Consider the following 19,869-nt stretch of genomic DNA (forward strand, 5'->3'; position numbering starts at 1 on the left):
TCCTTATTTTCTATTTATAGTAACTGTACATGACATGTTCGCAAGAAATCAGACAGGTTTCATGAATCTGAAACCATGTGTCACAGATTCATTATACTTTGATACAGCAGCAGACCAGTCTATACTGAAAAACATGGTGCTAAATACTAAGTGAAACGGGCTTCATTGACGTGATTTGTGGATGTCATATGAATAAAATATGTTAGAAGGGAGTGATTTTGTTAAAAAGAAAACCAAACTGCATCAGGAAAAAGGACAAATCAATAGAGCTTCACAAATTTTGAAAGAGGAATTTGCAAATGATGTAATAAAACATTCAGAATTTGTGGACTTGACTTTGCGACCTTTCAGCAAAAGTAACATTTGATGTAGAATAGCTGAAGTAAATTTTATCCAAAAATAACTGTTTTGTTTTGTGGCTGTATTCTCATACTAATTTATATGGATTTAGCAACAAGAATTTCAACTAACTATTCAGTTAAGTAGCAAAAATAAATGTATGTTTTCTTTAATTATGGCATGTAATATGCTTTGGTTGCGCTTTCTTGCCACTTATATTAGTAAATATGCTTATACCGCTCAGGGGGTTGATATGTGTGAGCTTACAACAAAGCCATTCAGGTTCACATTTATTATATATGCCCTTTGATCAGGCACCTGGGTAAGCAATCATTAGGATTGACGGGTACCCGGGTGACTTTTTCTAAAATTATGACATCTTTAATATCCAGGTTAACTATATGATGCTATCTCAAAAACAAAATTATTTGAAAATACATTCACTGTGAGTGCAAATGACAATATCTTTTCGCTAGCATGGCTTAAAAAAAAGTATTATTAAAGCAAGTTGTTGCTGTGTTTACTATTAACCCTTTGAATAATCAAAACCCATTTGTATGAATAATAATTACAGATACCAAGCAAACAGAAGCTCAGTTGGTGAATAAACACATTTGACAGGAAGCAAACTCATTATTTGAACATACTGACAGGATATTAAATACAAAGCAAGCCGACCCCGTAAGCCAACTTTAGATTCTTTTAAGAGTACCAATTTTTAAATTCTTAATTTTTATTTTTATACAAAAGTCTGCCAACAAGGCAGCAAATTTTGTTTCTATTTTTCTGGTATTCCTGGGAATTTTGAAAATAAACTGAAACAATGGAACAGGTTTTAGACCAACACAATCTAGTGCTCTGTGCTCATGTATCACGACCCAGTGTTTCCCAGAAGTTTTGGAGGAGAAAATAAAATCATTTGAAGAATGCACGAAGGCCAGAACAGACGAAGATGATTTCGTCGACAATATTATCATTGACAGGGATGAAACTCCACTGTACCTTGATCTCATTCATGGATGAATGTTGATAAGAAGGGGGTTCAAAGTGTGAGAATATAAGATAAGAAAATCTTACTATAGTCCTTGCAGTTTTTGCAGCAGATGTGCTGTCTCCAATGATAATTTTTCATGGTGTGAGGGTGGAAAAAAAAAAACACGCATGCATCCAAAGGATGGAATGTACATGTGCACTGAGAAGGGTTGGGTTGATGAGGTGATGTTGCAGTGGATTAAAGAGTTTTATCTCAAGTACAGAGATTATTAAGTTTTTAACAAAATTTAAACCCAAGTACATTTTCTGACATGTAATTTTCAAATGATTTAAAATGTGTCTCACAACTTATGACAAAAACACCCTATGTCCCAGAATACACAGTGCAAAAAAAATACTTTAAAAATTAATTTATGGTGTCCCAATAAACAGTGTCCTAATATATAGAGTAAATATAGTAGTAGCAGTGGATTTATGTGTTCCTATGTACACATTGCTTCATGTTCATTAAGTAGCTGGTAAACATTTACCCAAAATATATGTAAGCATGCTAATAAAGAAACAAATGAAGAGGACAGATGTTGAAAACCAATATATAGGTATAAATAATGGACAAATTATTTACACGAATGCATGTATACAAGTTCACATTCAGCTTGGCATTACATGAAGTATACAATGTAGAAAATGGCACAGTCTCTTTTTCTTTTTGTGCATGTTTTTCAAGATGCAACACTTAGTATTAACCATCTCACCTTAAAACCAATCTCCCATATCAGGCTTGACTAAAGAAAATAAATGGATACATTTCAATGCTTGGAATATTTTCTGAACTTAATTTCAGTGTTTCCAAGTATATGAAGGCAAGATTATGATAATGTAGCAACTCACACTGTCATGCGTATACCATACAGGTGGTGGCTTCACTTTTTAATCAGGTTTCATACAGAATTCTGAATGATAAATTCAAAGACTTTTCCCAAACTTTCAAAGACCACAAACATAGATTTCCAAGACCTATTTTTAATAACATTTTGTATACAAGTTATATTATATGAGAAAACAATGAATGCAAAGTACTACAGTATTATTTAATGATGAAATTCAAACTATAATTAATTTCCTAAAATTGCTTTATAATGATCTGGAAGATAGGTTAACATTCATTGTTATTTCAGAAATATGTAACTTGTGCATCAGATTTAATACAAAATAAATTGTTCTCTTAACAGACATCAGCACTGCTTTAAATGCATTATTATAGTTGCTGTTTTTTTTTCCTCTTCAATCATTTTGGAAAGAGAAGACATCACTGTGGAAAGAAATTAAAATGTTTGGGTTTATTTCAATTTTCAAAGACTTTTATTGACCTCAGGGTAATCTGCTTGATTTTCCCAAACTTTCAAGGCCTTGAAAATACTACCTCATTTCTACCAAACTGTCAAAGACATTCAAAGACCGTAAGAACCCTGTTAATTTGTAATATAATGTTATTGCCTGTATAAAAGTGCAGAATATTCACAAAATTTAATAAAAAAAGGACAAGACAAGAAGAAATAATATGGTCAACCTTTAAGGAATAATTAGCCTTTTATGACAGCCAGGTATTTATTTAATGTGTTTTGTTTTTTAAACAAATTTCATTCAAGATTAACTTGGGATTTTTCAACACAAATGTTCGTGCTGAAACAGCACTGACCAGGTGGAAATATTGATTGGTTTATGATTGTTTCAGAGTTTAAACAATATTTTAAAAAGTGTCTTTGAAATCAGTCTGTACTTTTGACCTTAATGCCATGCAATTTCAAACAAAAAACTTCTGCTGAAAACATTAAAGTTGGTCTGGCTAAAAATAACAATAACTGAATCATCAAAAGTAACCAACAATGCAGGACAAAAAATAGACTACACAAAATGGTCAGTTTATCTTATTATCTAGTTATACTTTTGCTATAGTGCTAAAATAAGCTGCACATTAATAAAGGGCAGATACAATAATTAGGATTCAATGTAATGTGGTGTCTTGCCTGCCACCCATGCCATGATCAACAATTACTGCATCCGACTAATGAACATTTAACATCACGGTATTCATCCCAGGCTGTGCCACTGACCCTTGTTCTTAATCAATGGCACAAAAAATCTGCCAATATGGTACTGGTAGGGCATATAAAAATGCCCACCCCCACCACCCGAAATAAACAAAAGGTATAAATGATTTTAGATGAAGTGAACCAGGCATACCCCAAACCTAAGGTGGATTACTGAACAAAGTACGAGTCTTGTTAATAAAGCATACAATGATGAATTTCATTGACAGAAATGTTCTATACTGATTTTCATTAGCTTGGGTACCAATTAAGATCAGATAATCAATGGACACAGACAGAAAATGCCCCCCCAACCCCCCGCGATCAAATATTCAGCAAAATTCCTTCTGCATTTAATTTCCAAAGAAGCACACAAAGTGTCCAACATGAAATCTCAATGGTTCCTTAAGCATTATAAATTTAATTCATGCTAAAGAAGACCCATAAAAATGAATTACTTGAATAAAGATGCAGGTACAGATATATATGTGACTGACTTTTGTTTCTACACGACTCCACTGTTAGGTATGGTAGGAACCACTGAACTCCACTTTTTACTTTTCTGGAATGAACACTGCAATCTTAATGCTAATGATGATGCAATTGCTTTTGCTGGCAGAAAAGTTATGCTTGTGTCTTGCCCATTTACTAAGGGCTGTTCCAGTAAAACATATAACCCCCGGGGGGAAGGCACTTTCAAATTCAACTAACCCACAACAGAAGCAATTTAAAAAAAATTATGATCCACCGTCAGATGTGTTTTAATTGAAAAACAATGCCCCCTACAGAAGCATATTTTTTTAGCATAATTTCTGGCTATGGGTTAGTGAGAGGTTGAAGCGATTTTAATATTGGATCGGGGACAGAAACGATTTAAATGAGAGCTGGCTGGAGGTAATCTACTGAATTCTTATAGAGCATATAATCTACTGCATATTTTTATTTGTATTCATTCATTATAATCAATGTTTTGTTTGTTTGTCTGTCAGCCAAGTATATCTCTGATACTGTGAAATCAAAAATTTTCATGGTGGCTTATTATTTGTAGATGTCTTTGATCAGTCCCTTAATAGCTACTAATTTAACATCCATGAATACAGATTTTATAACAGATATTTCTATTCTAATACAGACATCATGAATTTGTATCCTTACTAAACTGGGTGTTAACTAAAGTGATCACCATGTCTTGCTATTTTTCTTTGTTCTCAGGCATACTGCTTTTGATTAAAATAATAGTTAAATCTTGTATTGCTTTGAATGTGTGGTCAGATTCTATGATTTGTTGTTATTATTTTTTTTTTCAATAAATGTTTTGGTAAACTTATAATACATGATTTGTCAGAAGAAAAAAAACCATTAATGCCTGTGGAAGTGATGTTGCATTATTTCTGTCTACTTTTACACTATACCATTTCTTGTAAGAACATGTATTTCAGTTACTGATGTCTTAGTTTTATGCTTGTTGCAAGACTAATATAAAGTTAACAAAAATATAGCAAGTCAAACAATTTTATATCATAAGTTAGATTTTAAAAAATGGATGAAATTCAAGGAATCATTTTTCCAAGAGAACTCATAAAATCAATGTTATAGCAGTTAACTGTATTGTCAACAGCATCATCATCTTCACTGATGGCCTAGCAGTAACATTCTGCACTTTCAATCTAGTTGTCACAGGTTCTATCTCCCACTTCTAGTCTTTCATATGAGACTTGTACCTATGGCCTGAGGGGCTTTCATGGCAGAGTGGTATAAGATGCTTGTCTTGTGATACAGATCTGAGAGGCTTCCATGGCAGTGGTACAAGATGCTTGTCATGTGATTACTTGCCTCCAGTGTGTAAATGAGAATGTTGCCAGTTACCTGTGGAAGGTCAGTAGTTCTACGTAAGTGGTGTTTGGTGTCTCAAAAGGACTTGGATTTTCTTCAGCAGTAAAACTTGCTGCCATATATAGATTCTCTTCATCTGAAAATGGTGTAAAGGCCATAATGATCTACCGAAACCTGTGATCTCATGTCTAAACGACTTCAGCTGTTGGAGATAAATGTCAAATCAACAGAGGCTCCATGTGCCCAAGTGTACTAAGGTGCTTGCTTTTACATCACTTGCAAATCTCACTGAGTGAGGTTCTGTCACAGATCAACCAATTTAGGTTGGTGGTCTTTCAGGGTTCTTCCTCCACCTAATATACTGTTAAAAACTCAACAACAAAAAACAAACAAATCAAACCAAACTAAATCAACCGACTAATCAACTGTGGCAACAGCAGCAAAGGTACTAGTCAACCATTTTTGCCACAGCTGTACGAGTTTATAACTTGTGACTCAAGTAATTTTTGTAGACCTTTGAATATTGTCCATTATGCCTATCTGACAGTTATCTAAAAGTCATCATCAGTTGGTACAAATGGATTTTTCATGGTGAGCATATGAGATGGAAAAGTCTTGAGCAATCCTGCATCACACACTGCCGAAAAGTTTACATTTTAGCTCACTTACATTTCTATCACAATGTTCATTGTTCCAACTAGAACTGGTATAAATTATTCAAGCTATATTTACCAGTATCTGGAGATATGCGTCTATATTAAATTTTTGTAACAAAGTATGAGAATGCATCAATGTTTTTCAGTGATGCATTTGAACTGAGCAACAACCACAATCAACAAACCAAAAAATAAAATTATTCACATCTCTCAGGCAGAAGTAGTGTATAATCATAATCTGCCAAAAGATTTTTAAATTTTTAAATTTGTGAAATATTTGTCCAACCATACAGATTCAGTGGACATATCACCAAAATGGACAGAAACAGACCAGAAGGTTAAAATTGATTTGATACATCTTTTAAGTAGCTAAATTCATATTAGTTTAGTTAACTGTACACCCTTTATTTTCTTCCTTTTGATGAAATTTCTTACTGAAGCTGAGAAAATAATGTTGCATGCATAAAAAAGAGGCACACCTCAACTCACTGTTTTTATTACACTTCTCCATTCCAGCCTGTTCTTATGATCTTGTCCCCCCACATACGTTTGTCTTGTTTATGATATGTATCTAAATTTCTCACTTACTTTTCCTACTACTATACAAATGTTCTTTGAATATGCATATCAGTTTGAAATGCAATGGCGGGACTAAATCCAATATTGAAAACCTCTACATTTCTGGATGTATTCTGCTTGGATTCCACATTTCTGCACAAAACTCATGAGCTCATGACTCTCTGTACTAATTAAGTTCCCACTGTAAACCTGTGCAAACACCATGATATTAAAATTCAGTAACTTAAAATTTCGAGTGCTCATGATCAAATTTGTATCAGCATAGACACATCTATGACAGATTTGTGAAAAGAAACCAAAACAGCTGCACCATTTTCTGGATCTATACAAATTTGAAATGTGTGCTTTCAATACTGCACCAAAGAGTCAGCTGCTGATTTCAGTAATGAGTTGCCCAAACTCAGGTCTGTAAAGGGATGGAAATTATGTTAATAAAACAATGTCCCTCACTTTGTTCAGTTACAAGTAGGACAAGCTCTCAAAAGATTGTTTCTACTAAAATCTTACTTTCATTATCAACCAATCAGGGACGGTCAAACCCATATATACTCTATTTCATCTTCACTGATTTATAGTATGGTTCTCGTTCTTTTACATCAGTAGTAATGTGAGTCCTTTAACAAATCTCATTGGTTGTAAGCCTTTTTTGAGCATGCTGACTGGACACACTGTAAGATAATGTTCAAGTAACAAAAATACCATGGGATAACCAGAGACCAATAAAAATGAATAGTCAAGTTATTTCCCCTGCAGGGATGCTGCCAGGTTTTCAGGATTTACTTTGTTTTGTGTGTGATGATCTCCAATGAGGAAGTGGTGGTGGGAGGAATAGCCATTGTTAAATATATCCCCAACACTTAAATATTTGTCACTCTTTCTTGCTGTTCCACTCTGTTACGGCTCTACTGAAATCAAAATTCTTGAAGAGATGTCATCTTTAGTTTAGCGATTATTACTGTGATGTCATTGGGCATTGTCACGTGGTTGTGGTGGGGTCTTGGCTGGGATGGCAGAAAGACCATAGGCTTACTCCATATTTGACAGCTAATTACGATATCAAAAGAATTAAAAAATTTCTAACAATTCAGTTGGACTCGGATACTTGATGCATAGTCAATGAACAGGTTCTAAAATTGTAGTGTTTATTTTGGAGCTATGTTCCTCCATCACATTCAAGAGTTGGATATACCAAAGGTGAAATCAGTACAGTTGCATCCTAAACTACTATTGTGGCTACTTCAGATCTTATTTAATGTGAGACATTAATGCAAGAACTCGTAGCTTCAGTGATTTTTGGGTTAAAAAAATTAATTTCTTCTCAAACAACTCAATTTGGTGCAGATCATATTGTGTTTTAATGATACTGTAAGAATTCTTGATGTGTAAATATTACGCATGAAATGAACATCAGATCAGAAAATTACTACCACTGGGAAAATACTGATAGGAATATACAGATATAATGATATTATTATTTAAGTAGAATATGTGGTGACAATATGAGCGTTAGTTCTACAACTTCGCAAAATACATCTTGTTCAACTATTGTCGTTTCTAACAACACTGTAATATGGCAAAAATTTCTGCCCACTTTTTACTTTAGTCTCTTGCTAATTAATAGTTTTAGATTTTACAACACTAAGCACATTTTACCTTTTGACAATAACACATCATTACAAATATTTAGATTGCAAGAAAATAAAAGTTACAATTTTATTAAAAGCACTGATACCAGTAAGACTAAAGGAGATGGTAAAAAAAAAAGAATCAGGATGAACAGATTAGCAGTGTAGTAAAGAATCCATGTATCAGAATGACATCAAGTATTTTTTCATCAATTTCGTCATTAGTTAATGACTGCTTAAAAATGTAGTGTACTAGATAATAGACCTTTTTAGTTATCTGATTTGTAATACAAATACCAAATGATGGCTTGGAACCAAGTGCCAAAAGGTCTGCAGAAAATACCACCATGATCAAAATATACATAGGAAGAACCGAACACAAACAGGACAAATTGTATTCATCTTGCTTGGAGTTTACACAGATCAGTCAGTTTCTTATGTTTAATGTCATTTAATTTTTGCACATAGAGAGCATGTACAGTGGAACCTGTCCTGAAAGACCACCCCTTCTGCCAAAAGATAATGGTCTCTCATGACAGGTGGTCTCTCATAACAGGTTATAACACTATATAATCTCTAAATCTGTACATGGAGAACCTGGTCTCTCAAGACAGGCGGTCTCTCATAGCAGTGGTCTCTCAAGACAGGTTTTACTGTACTTAATTTGGTAATACATCTGCATGATATAAAATTTGCCTCTTTATTCTTTTGTTGCCATAGTGGTTCTGTCAACTAGAGATCTACACACACTTGATTATGCTGTATGGGGATTCTCTGATGTTCCCTATGAGCATTAATTGTTTCTGAATTTAATATGATCCTCCTCCTCTATGTACAAATATTATTCTGTGCTGTGAACTCCTTTCATTGCCGGCTGTCTGAAACGCATATGCATATCTAGCTTGAACAAGTTACTGTTCATTATGGTTGTGCAATTTTCAACATCTCACTGGTATGGCCCCATGGGTATTCTCTCTTGGATATCTCTGTTCCAAAAGAAAAGTTTTGAACCAGAGGTCTCGTTAGGATTTTAAAACTAAGAGTCCTTGGCTCCCATTTTGGTAAAAATATGAATCCCACCAGCAAAAGTTGCAGCTCCCTCCCAGAAAACTATGCAAATTATAAGAACTATTGGTTGCCATAGAATTTAATTTCTACATTCTTTATAACAATGACATAACTCTTGCTTGTCCATCAGAGTGAGTCTGAATTTTTTCAATCCAATGAAGGTTTTATTCAAAGCACTAAGCTAGTAATTACACTTTCTTACACTTGGCTACTGTCCCTTCCAAACTATCAGTTCAAGCAACTTTAGCACTCTCCTGAATCATTACAATCTTCATCAGTTTACCGTTGAACCCCAAAATACTCTTTCAAGTGCAAGTCTCAACATGTCCTGATTCCGAGGTCACGTGCACTGCTTATTTCGTTACACTCGGAAATGAACACAATAATGATGCTAAAGTTGTTTATTTGATGTACTGTTATAAATGACCACATGTACATCTCTGGGTCTTTCTGCCTCTGAATTCAAGCACTGTAAATATCAGTAGATTTTCTCGCCCAGCTGCTAGTCAAAGCCTTTGATCTTGCCGCTCAGCTATTGCAGCATGTTCTTTTGATGTACTCTTATAATGGTGACAACTTGGGGGGGGGGTGTGTGTGTGCTTTCAGCCACTAAATTCTGGCATTGTAAATATCAGCACAGCTAACTGATCAAAACATTTTCCCACTATGCAGGTGACTGAAGCAGGACTGGCAAGTCTTTGAATTTAACGCCCACCTAAATAAAAAAATTGGCGTCCAAATACGCGTGACTATAAGCATTTCCAAGACCTCTGTCAGTTTTAACTAACATGAACTCTGCCAAAGATTCACTTCCTTGAATCAGTGCTTTGCTGCCTCTTATGCCAGATTTTTCTCTTCCATAATGCTGTATTAGGGTTTTAAGTCCAACATTCCCATAGTCTTCTTGTTCAGACATGGGTATCTTGAATAAATATAACCCGGCATATTGTCCATCCAACACGTACATCGGACTCGCACTCAACATCAATTTTGGGCTCAAAATCACAAACTAGCATTTCCAGTGACATTTTCCCAAGTCCAACAGACCGATATACATGAAATTCATTGTCATCATAGCTATCACCAGCCAGTATTTGCCGACTGAAAACGTCGTCTGAAGACCAACCGTGTTGTGATTCAGCCATTTTGGTTTCCTGTGTGGCCCTTATTCGAAACACGCATCTGCAAAACTTCCATGATGAAAGTAAGGCTACAACTAACATAAAATGCTTCTTCCAGGGCCCAATGAACCAATCAAATTTAGTTTAACAGCCATTCATGTTGAACCGAAGTATCCAGATATGTGGATGTCGCATCATATCAAGTGCTGAGAACAGCTGCGGTAGCGCGAATTACGTCACAAAATGCACGTTTAAAGTTAAAAGTTTAATAAAAAATTACATACTGCGTAAAGCACAATTTTTTATAACCGCGACGGTGACGTAATTTGCTGAATGTGTATCACTGCTTTAAATGTACGTGAATTCATACAGCGATTTCTCGTTTTGTTAACACAACCAACAACAGAAGTGGTTTTCCTAACCAACCTTCCACTGTCAGAATCAAAACAGTTTGAAACACAACCTCCTACAGAAGTTTTTTTGAAGTGCCATCCCGGGGGGGGGGGGAGATATATGTTTTACTGGAACAGCTCTAATGTAGCTGAGGCTACATGGAGTTGATAATGGTTTTGCAAACCTACAAATAGCTACAAAATCAAAAAGTTTTTAATAAAGCACAACTTTTCAGCTGCTTAAAAATTATTATTTAGTCATTATAAAGTATTTATTCTAGTCTGAGCTGGTAATGTTTGTCTCACTAAACTAAAACATGAAATGCTGTGAGCAATGTTCTCATCATGGCAAGCACCTGGGGATGCACTAAGTTATAACTACATGTACTTCTTGTCTTCTTCTTCTGATTAATGTTATAATATATAAAAATACCATTCATAAAATATTTCAAGCACATACTACCTACTTTCATTCTTGTAATACAATTCATAAGATGCAGCCATGAACACAACTGAATTTGGCAGCATGGATTACTTTACTTTCACTTTTCAAATACTTTACCAACATACTTGATTCCAAAGTCAAAAGAATCATTCATTTAATAAATTACCTGTATTTCTTCAGTTGTGAAATTTCCCTAGAAGATGATTCATTCTGTTCCATTTGTTCATCTAGGTCTCTTTGAAGCTTGCGTTTCTGAGAATTCAATCTGGTTATTTCTTCCTCTGATTCATCTAGCTGTCTCTTCAGGGCCTTAACACGGTTGTTAATTTTATCAACCTGCCAAACATAAATAAGATCTGACAGCTGCAAAAGCAAACAAGATATATGTTTATGGAACAATGAGACCACATGACAGTGCCTGCAAGATGTCCTAAATGCAAAACCTAACCAAGATATGACATAAAAAGAGACAAATTTACAGAACATTGTCAGAAAATGAACCAATTTATTTAAGAGAAGATAATCAGATTCTATACAGTTTGAAGAGAAAGCCTAATGAACAACCCCTATGTCATTTTGTTGATTCTATTGCCTGATAGAGATACAAAAGTGATTACTTGCTGTTAAAATATACAATAACCTGCAATTGTAACACTCACCCAGTTTGGGTCTTAAAATAGATGTAACAATAATTATGGATACAATATCCAATTAGATGGCAAACTTTATTACAATGAGGAATTTGTAAGTATACAAAATGTGTTTTTATTTTTTGCAAGGGGTTAAATAGTGCTTACTATATGATGGCCCAGAAGCATCATGCAAAGAATAGTCTATCTGAGGAAAATGGGGTGATAAATACTTAAGTGATTGGCATGCTAAATATTCCTGCGGCAGTATGTCATGTTTCTGTAGGTGAGGGTCCAAATCATTATGATGTTAGATTAAATGTTGATGTAACAAGAGAAATAAAAGCTACACTTTTAAATCAAATAACCTTTTAACTCTGTTTTCCCAGTTCAATTTAGACAAATAATCCCCATAGGTAATGAATGTGTTATAGGTAATGAATGTGTTTCATTCAGATCCAATCCAATAAAACATCACTTTTGCCCATTTATCCTCCTTTGCATGTATCAACTGAACAATTTTGCTACCACCATTATAAAGTACTTTTTACATTCTTTTGTTTTTTTCAAACGACAAGCTTGTTGTGGACTGATTTATAACAGCACTGTGAGCATATAATTGGCTATATCATGCTAAGGAAATGGGAGATAAGTGCATTTCCCAAAGGCACACTGAGTCAGCCAACCCAGGCAGGTACTGAACATGTGACACCTGGCTTACAAGTGTTATGCTCTACCAAATGAGCTACCATGGTCCTCTTGTATGTCAATGCCTCCTCTGATTCCAGAAGTGTGCTATCACTCAAGCATCTTAACCTATTATGCATGTAATTTTCTATGTAACAGCATCTGCAGAGTGTAGTTGTAAGAGATAGTTGATGCTTTCACAAGCAAAACAGTTATCAAACATCTAAACAATTATGTTGCAGATCACACAGAATATGCCAAATCATAGTTCTTGGAGTAACTTTCTGTGGTAAGGAATCTTTGTAAGCATATCCGGAATTAAATTTTTGCCCTGATCATTTTATACCTGTTCTTTGTACTGGTCTGCATGTCGTCTTTCTTCCTCTGATTGAAGGATTACTTCTTTCAATTTCTTTTCAAGTCTGCGATTATTTTTCTGCAGATTGCTCCTTTCCCTGTGAAAACAGTAAATGTGCAAATCACAAACATCAAATAAATGCAGTACATCAATGTATATTTGGAGACTTATTCCCAATTATTATGGAATACAGTAATGAGAAATCTAGATTAATAAATCTCTTACGATAAAGAAAAGAGGAAAAACTGTTTAAAAGGAATTGTTGTTCAGACACAGACATTAGGAAATAACAGTACTGAAAACACTGATGGCTTTGAGGGTTAATCAATCATATGCCACCCAAGCAAGCCATGGGCAGCAAAGGAGGTACACAGCTCTCGGAGTGAATGCAGTTTACACTTATGGAATATTCACACAGGCAGTCAGTGATTGCCAGCCACATATTTTTCTGTCTTATTTTTCAAGGATAATTCTGGAACTGTGTGCCAGGTATTTAGTTTCTATACTACTTGAACTTTATTTACATTGTGCAAAGTTTCAATTTTTATTGTTTAAATCTGAATTGTCGTTTTGATTGCCATGATGTGGTGACCAATATGGAGCCAAACAAAAAAGAGGGTAAAAGTTATAATGATGTATATAAGATCAAATGGAAAAACATACTTGCAGAAATACAGTGTGACCCCTCTATAACATGGTAGTTGGGAGCCATAGAACCCGAACCAGGTCAGTTAGCTTAAGAAAATGATGCATGTATCCCAACAAATTTGCGGGGTGGGAGGGTGGGGGTAATAAACCCGGGCAGTAAAATACGTGCTTGATTGGCACAGTTACCATCTTAAATCAATGCATATTAAATGGGAAATACACCTGTAGTGAAAACAGATAAGGCATATATAATATTTTACTTTATTTAGAGAACCATGGATTGGTACATAATCATGTATACTGTTTATATATACATGTTTTATGTATAGCATGAATAGCGTATAAACACCGTGTACTCATCCGTGAATCTCATCACATACATTATATCCACAATACAAGTAATTCAATCGAAAAAATCGACAAAGATTTAAAATATTCAATAATTTTGTCACAGGTCATATAGGTCTGAATTCAGTGGATAAACATAGTACAATCACGTAACGAATGATGAAGCACATTTACTTTTCAGTACATTCCAAGTTGGTAAAGTTAGTTTGTGTTTTAAGCCGCTGTTGGTAGCATTCTTAAGCATAAACTTTTTCCCTGCAAAAAGGAAACTTTCATGGCACAGAAAACATGATCCAGTCATGTTGGAAAATGAAAAAATCTATCAGATTCCATTACTTTTATTTAAGTTTGGTACTGACTTCTCTGAAGAAAAGTTCTTTGTGTTTATTGAAGATTGTAGTCTGCTTTTCTTGATGAAATATGCATGCGTTATTGAAGTCACCGCTAAAGGCCAACAAATGCCCGTTTCTTATTGTGGCGGCAACATCAAATAATTGTATTGCATGATTGAGACTGATTTTTTTCATTTGTTTAGTATGCTTTCATAACAGTTTGTGCTTCAAAGGTAATGTTTTCTTTGAAAACTTCAGCAAACTATTTTATCTGGGTACATTTTTAAGAAAAGGAATTGGCCGTCGTTTGGTCAATCATAGTTACAGTTCCTCTCTGCCTATTGAATAAACCAACAAGATTATTTTTTTTGTGTGGTTGCGGAGTTTAGCTGCCTTCCACTCAATTTAACAAAGGGTCCATGGATGATAGAGATGCAGGTGTTCTGGTCTGATGACAAGGATTACTTCAGAACATGTGGGTGTTCTGAAGGATTTAATTCTGAGTGGAATGAAAAGGAATTTTACATACCACCCACACACAAATATCAGTCATTGCGAATATGTTAATTACTAGCGAGCGGCCGAAAATCTTACAAAAGATAGATTACGAGATAATGCCTTGTCCGGTTGATCTCCGCTACCAGAAATGTCAACAACAACAAAAAGAGCGGATATCTCACAACATACAGTACTCATGCTAGATGTCAAGATAAGTGGATTATTATATAACAATGCACTGTTAAGATGGTTTGTCAGTATGGACAAAGAAATTGTTTATGTAACAATAGATAAATTTCAGTGCATTTTATATCAGCTTTGTGGCTTCTTTTCATGGGGCCTATGAATTTCTCCAATACAAATAAATAGTTGTATATACAAGTTTAAACAGCCAACAATGTTGCCAATAAAAGAAAAATCGCCAGATGGTATATTTTGCCACCAATAAGGAAAATAAAATCGCAGTTTGCGACATTGGCAAAGCCCTACACGATCCTAGAATAAACATTTTACACTTTATTTTTTGTACTTTTAAGAAGAAAAAACTTTTTTCATATACAAAAAAATACATAAAATTTCAGAAGCCACTCCATGTTCATCTTGTATTATTCATGCACGATCTCTTCCCCAAAATGATAAAACTTTTTACGTTTTTTTTAACGTACTTTTCAAACAGATTTTTTTCGTGTGCAAGAAAAATACATGTATACACGCCACAACAGTGTTATAACTGAATTTGCGTTATAACAGTGTGATATAGCGGGGTCACACTGTACTTGCTATTCATAGTCGCTTTCACCATCATAAACAGACTACACTCAATAATCTTACCACATTATTCTAATTTTTCTTTATTTGTCAAAAGACAATTATAATAACATCTGAAACATTATTATGAGGAAGTACTGTCATGATTTCCTTTTAATGTTTCTTCTAATACTGTTTTCAGCATTGTCATCAGTGAATCCAAGGGTGATTATCATAGGGCTAAAACTGAGTTGCCTCCCATGACACAAACCCTCACAGGCTACTGGTTCTATATACTTTGTTACTAATTTAATAAGAACATACAGTTTGTTACTGTTATTAGTAGTAAAAGGTATTGTTGGTAATAAAAGAAACAACACTACGCCACAGACATGAAGGAATGAAATCCCTCCAAGTCAGAATCTCAATTTATGTGGATTCAATATATCTAACTTAAGCACCATTGTTCAGGACACAAAATGACTTTTATAACATAATGAATACATTTTAGCTTCATAAATTCACATATTAAAAATCATATCACAGTGAGGTACACAGCTCAAACAATCAAATTAAAATCAGTGAATAAAACTTGCTATCACGATAAATATAATCTAAATTTTATTTCAACTATAGTATATACATGCATACAAGTCAGATCCAAATGCAAATCACACAGACCCAAATCTGGCATTTCATAATGCACTGGCAAAACTAGGTCTATGCAGTTTGTGAGGTATAACAAGTAGAATAAATAAAAGACCTTGATCTGCCTGTGTATAATGTGATGCCATATCTGGGACAATGATGCTTGCAGTTTGACTGAATTTAAAAATGAGTATTTATGAAACTTATAAAGTACACTGATTAAAACACTAACGGGCAAATAGAATTTCCTGGAATTCAAGATAAGAACGTTTCTTTCTTTTAACTGCCAAGTGTTGAAACCATCTCTGATATTCTTCAGCAATAACAAGATTTTCAAAGCAGCTGCTGTGGTACACAAACTGGATGTCAGCTTGGCATCATTTTCCATTAGGACAAAGTGGACATCATCCGAAGTCTTTTGGTGAAAACCCCTTGTCATAAAGAACATCCATTCAGGGGAGTAGTGACAAGAATATTTTTATTACAATTGTAATAGGAGCCATATTGGAAGTAAAACTGGCATCATTTTCATTTAAGATCATAAGTCTATTGCAGAAAATCCTATGTAGATATAGACATCCATTTGGAGAGAAGCAGGAACAACAAGAAAAGAAAAGATACGAATTTCCATTCTGGAGTAGCAATAACATGACTTTCATGAGAGCTGCTGTTGCAGCCACACTGAATGTCATATATGCACCCTTTTCATTTAAGACCAACTGGACATCATATGGAATCCACTGGTGAAAATCTCTCATCAACCTGACTCTCTCGTCAAGCAGAGTTGTGATAACAAGATTTATAAGACAGGTGCCACTGAAGGCATACTGGATACCAGATTGCCATAATTTTTATTTAGTATCAGCTAGACATCAGAAAAGTTATTTTGATTCAACCCTAACCCATCCATTCAGGAAGAGTAGTGATAATAAGATTTTCAAGATGACCACTGTTATGGCTATATTCTAGGTCAGATCGGCACTATTTTCATTTAGGACAAACTAGATATCATGAGAAATCGTTTAATGAAATACAGATATGAGAATCAAATTAGGAGGAGTCGTGATAACAGGATTTTCAAGCTGGCCAATATGGTAGCCATATTACACCACAGAATGGCACCATGTTCATTTATGACCAACAAGACATCACAAGAAGTTTTAGTGAAAGCTCCATGTTGATATGACCTTGTATTCAGAAGGATCCGCAATAATAAAATTTTCAACATGGCTCCTGTTGTGGCCATACTGGATGTCAGATTGGTGCCATTTTAATTTAGGACCAAGTAGACATCGTAAGAAGACTTTTAGGGAGCGTTTACCAGTTATTATGTACTTTTGAGAGAGTGACGTAAGGTGAAGTTGTTTGCATTTAAAACATGCACAATGGAGAGAATGTTGGCATACCTCTAAGCTACATTAATGTAATGTGGATGATATTTCTTTGGATATTGTACTTTTGGAAATTGTACATGATCTAAGCATACTGCAAACTAAAATGACTGCTCCCTTGTACAAAAAAATCAGCCTGAATTAGTCCAAAGTATACTATCCATAGCAGCTATTAAAATAGGGAAAATGAATTTTGCCAGACTAGACAATACCAGCTTCTGAAACTGCAATGAATGAATTACCAAATAAATAAAATGTAATAAAATTTATCAGCTCTTTTTTTATACAATTTACCTATTAAGTTCAGGAAGTGAAAATGACCAAGTGGAGCTAGCACTTTTTTGGAAAAGGTGCACATATGGAGTAAGGCCGAGCTGTATACTATATAACCCATATTACACCTATCAATCATACATCAAAATAAAGGGAATTAAAGGTTCTTTGAATTATACCTAAGATATACAAGGTCTTTTTTAAATAGCCAGTATAACCAGCGAGGAAAGCCAGGGAAATTCTTTTTCTTTAAAATTCTAACCCTATGCAAAATATGAAACTGTAGAGCACCACCTTAGTGAAAACCATGTGTTGAAATGTCCAGCCATTCTGGAGTAGCAGCAATAAAAGGATTTTCAAGATGGCCATTGTGGAAGTATTACTAGATTATCAGATCAACAAATTTTCCTTTAGGTACATCTTGACATCATGAAAAGTCTTTTAGTGAAAACCTAATAAAGATATGACCATGTCTGTAGAAGTAATAATAACAAAATGTTCAAGATATTTGGCATCAGATTGGCACCATATTTATTTATAGCTAACTATACATCAAAAGAAGTCTCAGTGAAAATTCCATGCTGATATGACCATTTATTCAGGATGAGTAGCTGCAACAAGATTTCCAAGATGGCTGCTGTGTTGATTATATTGTATGTCAGATCATAACCATTTTCATATAGGGCAAAGTAGACATCATAACAAGTCTTTTTAGTGAAAACCCCCATTGTTAATATGACCATCCTTTCAGGAGGAGTAGTGATAAAAGGATGGCCACTGTGGCAACAATATTTTGATGTCAATTCTGAACCCTTTTCATTTAGGGCCAAGCAGATATCATTAGAAGTGTTTTATTGAGAGAAAAAGCATGTTAATATGACCATCCTTTCAGGAATAAAAGTGATAAAAGGATGGCCAATGTGGCAATAATATTTGATGTAAATTCAGAACCCTTTTCATTTAGATTCAAGCAGATATAAAACGAAGTCTTTTGGTGAAAACCCCCATGTTAATATGACTGTCCATCCAGAAGTAGGGATAACAAGATTTTCAAGATTGCCTCTGTCATGAAAATACTGGAAGTCTGCTGCTGTGGTGGCCATATTGAAAGTCTGAGCAGCACCATATACATTAAGGACAAATGTGTGTATAAAATTTCAAGGCAATCCTTTAAGTTGCTTAGGAGTAGCGATACCTTGTGCTAATATATATAGAATCTATGTTGGAGTTTGCGCCGAGACAAGGAAATCCCAGTCAAGGGTTTATATTATTTGTCTCCCCACAAGGCTTGCTAAATAATAAAATGATATCGGCTACTCAGCTCTACTGTAATTATACTTACTACAAGCTGTAACGAAGAGTAACATCTTTCTTTAGATTATTCATGGGAAATTAGAGATCTGTGTCACTATCGTATATAACTATTCTTTTCTTTGGAGGAGGTGAAACTGTGATATACTTGTGTTGTCCTCAATATTGATTGTAAAATTACTCCCGTGTATAATAGACCCTCCAAAAACGGAGTCTAGCGGATAACCATGTGCTAAACTTTCAAGTTCAAGGATTCTTTGAACATTTATTTTTTCTGTCCTGGAAATATGGCAAGTGCTACAGTGAAATTTGCTTATGGATTAATGTGCTGATGGATAAATGATTCCTTCTGGCTGGTAAGTGTATTATTTGTCATTAAATATTGATGGTATATTTTTGATTCAACCTGGGCACAGTGGAGATGCTTAACAAAATTAGGAAAAAAGCATGGCTTAACAAAATTAGGAAAAAAGCATGTTTTATATAACACTTTTCTGGCTGTTACTAAGTTTTCCATAGTTGTTAAGAGAGTAGGGAGGCTATGAAGTGTATAGGTCTATAGTATATATGCATGGATCAGTGTTTTATGTTATATTGTTCATTTCACACAGCATTGAGAATTTTATCCTATCTGTAGCACAGTCATTTTCAGGTCAGCGTCATTAAATGTAGCTAACAGTATATAATATGTTTCACACGAAGTATTTAAAACTATTTAGGTAGCTTTAGCTATATTTAATGATGCTGATTTAAAAATGTACTGAGCTAGGCCTGCATATAGAATAAAACTGACCATGCTGTGTGGAACGAACAAGTATAATACCAAAAAGCTCGACATCATATGTGTTTGTCTTTGTC

At 34.6% G+C, this 19,869-nt stretch overlaps 1 protein-coding gene across 7 annotated transcripts in view; it reads right to left on the reverse strand.

Moving 5' to 3' along the window:
• The window catches only part of LOC149803270 (uncharacterized), a 350,601-nt gene that overhangs the window by 63,374 nt on the left and 267,358 nt on the right, over positions 1–19,869 (reverse strand). For 6 of the 7 annotated variants that reach the window (XM_089952935.1, XM_089952932.1, XM_089952930.1 and 3 more), the window contains 2 exons: positions 12,804–12,912; positions 11,308–11,477 (listed from right to left, as the gene is read on the reverse strand). In XM_089952935.1, coding sequence (XP_089809061.1) covers positions 11,308–11,477; positions 12,804–12,912 — 279 coding nt within the window. Of the gene's footprint in view, positions 1–2,087; positions 2,118–11,307; positions 11,478–12,803; positions 12,913–19,869 lie in introns of all 7 variants that reach the window. The other variant, XM_089952934.1, reaches the window with a different exon arrangement.

This window comes from Sinohyriopsis cumingii, chromosome 3, assembly GCF_028554795.1.
Source record: "Sinohyriopsis cumingii isolate HCF-2022 chromosome 3, ASM2855479v2, whole genome shotgun sequence".
NCBI lineage: Eukaryota > Metazoa > Mollusca > Bivalvia > Unionida > Unionidae > Sinohyriopsis > Sinohyriopsis cumingii.